Source organism: Cupressus sempervirens, chromosome 7 (assembly GCF_028749045.1).
Source record: "Cupressus sempervirens isolate cs-2001-9-10 chromosome 7, ASM2874904v1, whole genome shotgun sequence".
In the NCBI taxonomy this organism is placed as follows: domain Eukaryota; kingdom Viridiplantae; phylum Streptophyta; class Pinopsida; order Cupressales; family Cupressaceae; genus Cupressus; species Cupressus sempervirens.
Window position 1 is genome coordinate 366383304 of NC_143124.1, and position 7783 is coordinate 366391086.

The 7783-nt window shown below is 33.1% G+C and overlaps 1 protein-coding gene across 1 annotated transcript; it reads right to left on the reverse strand.

Annotated features, from left to right (window-relative positions):
• Positions 1-515: 515 nt before the first annotated feature.
• On the reverse strand, positions 516-3746 carry LOC149546999 (NAC domain-containing protein JA2L-like). Its single transcript, XM_089791463.1, has 4 exons — positions 3018-3746; positions 2515-2823; positions 1497-1789; positions 516-1394 (listed from the first exon to the last, which is right to left on the reverse strand). Exons 2-4 carry the CDS (start codon positions 2687-2689, stop codon positions 609-611), a joined length of 1254 nt encoding a protein of 417 aa, XP_089647589.1. The 5' UTR covers positions 2690-2823; positions 3018-3746; the 3' UTR covers positions 516-608.
• Positions 3747-7783: the final 4037 nt, after the last annotated feature.

Sequence of the window (7783 nt, forward strand, 5' to 3'; positions counted from 1 at the left end):
GAAAAAGACAAATCATTTGAACTTAGTTTTTCTTACGACTGAAATAAATGTTGTCTGGGACTTTCTTTGCTCACGTTATTTTTAACGTTCAATAGTAAAATCTTACGTTAGATTACACATGATGTTTGTCCTATTTGGAAAACTTTATGTTGGATCTGAAAAGAAAAGAAACCAGATAATATTAGATTATGATTCCAAGACAATACTTCATTCACAAAACTTCTAAAACCAAATATTTCAGAGATAAAAAAGTTTTTTCTATAGGAAACGAACAGTATTATTAAAAATAATTCTTGAAACCTGTCAAAGAACAATATTGTTACTTCTTGATCAAATGCAAGACTAGTGAGGAAACAAATTCCTCTTATAGACAGTAATACAATGATTTCTGTAGCACAGTACATATTGTACAATGTACACAACTAAATCTTCCCAATTTTTCCTTGAAGAGCTTCTGGTTTAACTATTATAGCTCTTTCTTACTACTATTCGTTCATGTTTAAGATTTTGAAACATTGAGATGAAGAAAGAAGATTCTTTCATAGTCTATAATATCAATATTGGGAAGAAGATGCATATAATGAAAGGAGGGAATGAGTTCTAGGAATTTATTCTGGTCTATTATGAAGATAGTTTGGCCCCTGCAAGCTTGCTAAGAATCCATTGTCAAAGACCATGTTCATTGGATCCATTTGAGAAGAAGCGTTAAATGTGTTTTGCATTTGGTTGGCATCATACCCAAATCCCAATGGTGGCTGAGAAGGCTGAATGGCATTGACTTCACTGTTGTGTAGTCTAAAAGTACTCTGAACTTCTTCATCTGGGGAGTCATGGTGGTGATGCATCAATGGCTGCCTTTCAGGCCTTGGAGGCCTACACTGCAAATTAGGAGCTGCAAAGTCATAACTAATGCTACCATTTCTAGTTCTAGAAGTACCATTCAATTGTATGTCAAGTGGGGAAGTGTAGTTACATCTAGAAGATGCTACTTCTGTTATAACCCCATCTGTTCCTCCATTGGAATACTGCTGATCCCCTTTCTGCCCAAAATCCATCAAACAATTAATAGAATTGTCGTTGTTGTTGTTTGCAGCTGCAGCCGTTGTGGTGGAGTTCTGCCATGGCTGTCCGGCGCAAGATCTGCTAACATTATCTCCAATACCCTTCACTTCAATATCATTGCAGGACTTGTGCTCCATAAAAGGGTTCAAGGAGTTTAAACGAGGTAGATTGATGAGCTTGTTGTCAATATCTGGCAGAGAAGCCAAAACCTCATCCAAGCAAGAAGATGACTCGTTGCTTTCCTTCCTTGCAGCAGCTGCAGCAGCTGCTGCAGCCGCCTTTTGAACTCCCATGGATTTCTTGTATATCCGGCACAATACCCAGTCATCCAACTGCAATACAAAAAAAACATTAAAAAATTAGTTAAAATTGAATTTTTTTGCTGGGTAAAAGAACTTAGGAGTCCCAAATGACAGTCAGTGTGCCATAATTACCCTTAGGCTTCCTTTTCTCTTAGCAGCTCGAGTGCCCGCATCTGCCAGACGGTATTCATGCATAATCCAATTGGTTTTGGTTCCCTTAGGAGCTTTGCCAATGTAGAAAACAAGAGCTTTCTTTACCCCAACCAGCTGCTTGTGGTTTCCCGCATTACTGTAAATGGGTTTATCAGTACCCGTGGCCTTCCAGTAGCCTGTTCCAGCAGCCCTGTTGGGTCGAGATCCATTCGGATATTTCCTGTCTCTAGGACTGAAGAAGTACCATTCTTTCTCTCCAAACAGCGCCTTATCTGCCAATTCAGAGATCCACATTAAAATCAACAATAGAATCCATCGTGCAGAGATATAAATCTTCTAGAACTGTTGTCCCAAGTAATATTTTGGAGTCATCTTTTGCGATGGGTATTTTTTTAACCCAAACCCAAAAAAAAATCTGTTTGTTTACAGTATATTATCATATCAATTCAGACATCAGAATCATATTGCTGTCTGATAATGGGTTCCACGTCATGGTTAATCATTATATTTCATATTCAATAGACCAACAACTATAGGAAACATATTCTATTCTATTGTTTATTTCAAAACAATCAGGAAACTCAAAGCAAGAAGCAGTTTCAGCGTCACACGTACCAAGACAATGACTGCAACCATTACAGAATCCTAATATTTTTATATGTATTATGTATATTGCTAAAGTGCTCGAAAGTGAAAGTAATTATTATTTTCTTGGATACCATAAATGCTTCTTTCAAGAATCTGTTAAGAAAATTACTGCTGCGCCTCAAACTTTCAACTTCAATCTCAGTAATCAATGCTGTGAAAATATCTGCCATCTACACAATTATTTCCTCCTGTCATACCTGTCTTATATCTATAATATCTAGAAAAATATCATACTTAACAGATGCAGATAATTAAACCATCTAAACCTTACAATTATATTAGCTTACATAACTCATACATTTAAGTTTTAAATTTTTTATTTTTCTGTAACATGAAGTGAGAATTTTACCTGGAAGTTCCCAAGGATCAAGCCTATAAAGATCCACCTCAGCAATAATGGGCACAGCAAAAGAATGACCTGCAGTCTTCTTACACAGGTAATCAACCACCAATTCCTCATCAGTGGGATAAAACCTAAAACCAGGTGGAAGATAAAGTTGTCCCGGTGCCCCTTCTCTCCCCATCACTTTTATCTTGAAACAACAAAATGAAATTCAATGAATTCCCAAACAAAATGAATCCAACCAAGCCAAAGTTCCTTCTTGACTCAGCAGTCCAATCAATCTGTTTGCGCTTGCAGTATCCTTATTGAATTGCACTGTCCACAAGATTGAAGTGAGTTTATCAGGCCTAAGGTAAACCCACTAACCACTTTAAAGGAAAAAACAAACAATAAAACACAAAATTATTAAAGAATTTGCTTAATTCCCGTACAATGATTGCTAATATTATCACCTATTCTTGAACATTCAAAGTAAAGCTCTCAACCAAGATTGAATAATCATAACTCACCTTTTCCAGAAAGAAGCAGCAGTAATTTCCGTTAAGAATCAGCAATTCAACTCACCTAGTCCAGCAAAAGAACACCCACAATCCCAAACCTTGAATTGGAAAATCCTTATCTCACCTTCTCATTCAAAGAACACTTAACAATCTCAAAGTGGATACTACAAAGGCTTTCAAGCTTATCTCGCAAAGAACGCCTATAATCTCAAGATGGATTGTCTAGAGACTATCACCTTCTAGAAAACACCTACAATCTCAAACCGAATTTTATACGAGATACTAGAGACTTTAAATCCTATCTCGCCCACTCCAACAAAGAACACTTCTAATCTCCAAACTGATTAACATAGAAACTCTCAATCTCACCTTCTTCAACAGAGAACACCTACAATTTAATCCATAGAGACTCTCAATCTTATCTCCAATAAAGAACACCTCCAATCTCAGACTTCAAATCTGATTATCCAAAACCTCTCCAACAACAACCAACAATCCTTGCTCACCTTTTCCACCAAGGAACAACCACAGTCTCAACCTTGAAACTCTACTACCCTAAATCTCAGCACCAAACTCACTTATCTACAAACTCTACACAAGAATCTCCCTCCCCAGGAAAGAGTCTCCCAGACTTCAACAATAGATCAATCCCACAGCAAAATTTAGACCCAATCACCCAAATATCTATAACAAACTCAAACCAGTTCCTGAACCCTCCAAGCTATGAACTTTCCCTCTAGAAAAAATTTGTTTACAAGTGCCCCCTGAGGGCTATATAAACGCCAATCACCAAAGTCAGTCCACGAGAGGAAATTTCTGCGTAAGCACCGCCTTATGACGTGGAACACCTAATCAAGCGACATCTAACAAAATCATGGGTAACACAATTAACCCGCGGCGGCTACTCTCTGCATCTCAGTCCAAGCTCCCTTTCCTAAAGATAACTCTCCCCTTCTCTATTCAAACAAGATGACTTTCAATACTCCACCTGTAAATCCAATCCTAAAAGCACCCACCTATTCTCTTCAATCCAATCCAAACCGCTGGCTCGGTATACGATGCGTGTGGCCAATTGATTAAGTGCCACTGTAGGCCTCTTCTTCTTCCTCTTTGCTTGATAACATTTACCAGTCAGAAATTGACAAAGTAAACTTCAATTAATCACGCGTATTGGCCTACCTAACAGGAAGTGGCCGCACGCGTGCACAATGTAGAACTTGAGGCCCACTTTCCACTGTTCATTCTCTTACAATAAGTCCCATCAAACACGTGGTAAGTAAGCCAAAGCCCTCTTGCTAGATTTCGTCCATAGCGCCGCCTTGTGATTTCTCCGTATTCCCTTTTCAGAAACTTCTCCACAACTTTCTGCGCTTCAATTCGTATCAGACAAAAGCCTTTTTAAGACCTTTAAACTGTAATTAACATGTTGAGTACAGAAAAAAATTAAAATGAGTTTCTGGCATTAAGGTGTAATCAATTTGAAATTGTTTCTTCACGAACATTTTATTATCTTCATAATTGACGATGGATACTTCAGTTTATAACTCAGTGTGATCTGAAATGTTGGAGGGGAATAAATTCTAGGTAATCTGATTTAGAAATAGTAGGAAGATTAAAAGCAGGAGAATTTTTGACAGCATGCAGCTACATTCCTGTAGTCTTTTATAGAACTCATCTACCTATATTTCATGAATTCAATGGACATTAGAACAAATGCAAATGTCAACACTAATTAGATCTAGGCCATGCTTATAGAGGTGAAGTGTCTGGCGCTCTAGGGAAAACATCATTTAGAGCATATCCAGATGCTTCATGACATGAAATGGATTCTTGTGAACTATTACTTGTAAAATGTAGATAAGTTTAAATTAAACAATTACACAATTAAATAAAAACATTTGATACACAATTAATGTGATGTTGATACTAAATTAAATTGCTTTCAATATCTCTCAACTGTTTTATAATAAGATATACACTCTGATTTTAAGATTTTAATATAAAAGATATCTTGGAGACGAAAATATCTTTAACTTCTCATACATCAGTAATTTTCACTGGATATATCTGATTTTTCTTTCACCGCTGCTTTGTCTCATGGGTCTTTTTCAAAGGGACGGTATATTTTCTTTGATTTGATAAATGTCTCAGCTTACGTTCTATCTGTTGTTCGCCCTTATAGGAGCTAATTTATGTTATATCTGCACAAACCGACTTGCATTAATTAAATTTATTTTATTGAATTTAAACTTTTTAAAAGGTCAAATCTTTTCTATGATTTCCTGAGAGAGTTTTAGGTATATGACGTGTGGGTCTCTAATAGGATCGATTTGTATAATTAAAATGTGCTTGCAATTTACGTTGATGACATACTCTATGACATAGGGAGGATCTTAGTATAATATAGATTGAGATGAAAACAATAATTAGGCTTTAATAGAAACTAAGCTGGGACTTACTAGTTAGGTTTCAAAATCAAAAAGAATTTGGAATGTATAATTTTTATTTTTTTGATGGAGGTCATCTACAAAAAAGTTTTACGCGGGCTCACGCATGTCTGAAACTTCTTTGGCTAAGAGTCAAGGACTAAGGAGCATCTAGGCTGCCAAATTCAGATGTCTTGGAACCTTGCACTCAGCAACACACATATAATTTATATTTAAATAATTTTATATACATAACACCATTTTTTACTAAGTTTATTTACTATAAATTAAAAATATTATATAGTTTTGAATATGTAATATATTTAAAATTAGTAGGTAAAAAATTTATTTTATTATGATCAAATAAAATAATGTCTTTTTTGATTTGTTAAAAGTAATAATCTAAGATAAATTTTAAGTAGCAAAACTATGCTAAGAGACATTTAGAAAAAGAAGATTTTTTTTTAAATTTTGTTCTCTTTTAGCTCTAAATAAGATTTTAATGATTAAAATTATTTTTTTTTTTAAATAAAAGAATGTTTTATTTCTTTGATTTTCAAATGAATATCCTACAATGAGTGCCTCTCATGATTATACATATGTTACTTATAATTCCAAATTGACTTAAGTCAATCCATTCATATATATTTTAATTTTGTTTCAAGATATTTTTATCATTATTATATGATGTTGTGTAAGCTGATATGAAAGCTCATTTTCTCTGTAAGATTCTTCATTTCTCATCACTTAAACATGTTAGGAAGAAATATTAGTTTACTAACTGAACATAGCTTATAGACAATATGAGACCTAGTTTCCAAAATTCTTAACATTTGTAGTTTTAGAAAAAGTTAATAATTACACAAGTTTCCTTCTTACATTTTTCAATATCAAAATTTGTTATATATTTATAAACAATCTAAATTAGATTTCATATTTAAATTTTTTAATTGTTTCTATATAATTGTTTTCAACTAACCTAGATTATATTTTTTAATTTGTTTGATTTAAAAAGGTAGGAAGAGGGTCATAAACCTCTCTTCCCTAGGCCATTATAGCCAAGTAGCAAAGAAGCACACTCTAATCCCAGTTAGAGTCCCACCCAAAAACTACAAAAAGAGAAAATTAATCAAAACCATCCATGTTCATGGAGTAGTTTAAACCATCCACACTTATCACTAACTTAAGTCTAAACTTTAAACTACTAATCTTACTAACCATGTTCAAAGTATTATTGCAAAAAACATAGGAAGAGAAACTAAGCGTGATTAATGCTCTCCCAATCTTCATTGAGGTACTTAATCTCTTTAGTCCAGATCTTGATCTTTATCTCCTCACAATTATTTTCCTTGGCTTGGCTCACCTTTTTCAGTTGGTTCTTCCCATTGATGACCCCAAACACAACCTTTATTTGTTTCTATTCAACTCCTTTCTCAATATTTATAGTTTTTTATATGTATATCTTTCAAACTAGCATTTTTTAATGTTCTCTTATGTATTTTAATTCTTGTTTCAAGAAATTTTAATGAATATTATGAGATATTATCTATCTTCAAATGAAAGATTGATTTGTGATGTGGAACTCTCAATTCCTTATTAGGAAAAAGAGTAGATTAGACATTGGGCATTACTCCTAAATAAGGCATCAAAGATCCTTAATATATATTTCACTAAACCATTATTCAATGACCTCACATTCATGGATTCACATATGTTCAACCCCTGCTTCTTAATTTCACATAGCCAATATATAAAGTTAATCTAAACTACACTAGGTAGGTTTGAATCTAAGTGGTATAAATTTTTTTAAAAAAATTTTCTATTGAAAAAAATGATAGTTTAATAAGTTCAATTATTGTTCTTTTATGAATAATTTATTTAATTTAATTATCAATCTTTGTAATTTTAAATTTCTATATATTTGTAACTATGCTATGTTGTAGGACATAACTTGTAATTGTAGAATTATAGGAAATTAACACAATATCATAAAGAAAACCTAAAAGCCAAAAGGTAGACCAAAGTAAAATATATATTTATTTCATATTTTATTTATTTTATTTTATTTTATTTATGTAAATTTTTATTTAAATGATGAATATCTATTGTTTGTCAATTAAGTGAAGATGAATATCTAGTAGTTATATAGAAGCTTTAGATACCTTCAATTGCATTTAATAAAAGAATTGAATAGGGTTTTGATATATAAACCAATCTTTGTAAAATATCTAAAATTCCTAAAATTAATTCATTGTTTAATGTAAAAAGAATCACCTTTTAATTTCCTCATTGATTTATAATAAAAAATAATAGTGGATGACCATTTCTCTAGTCAATGTAGTTGACATC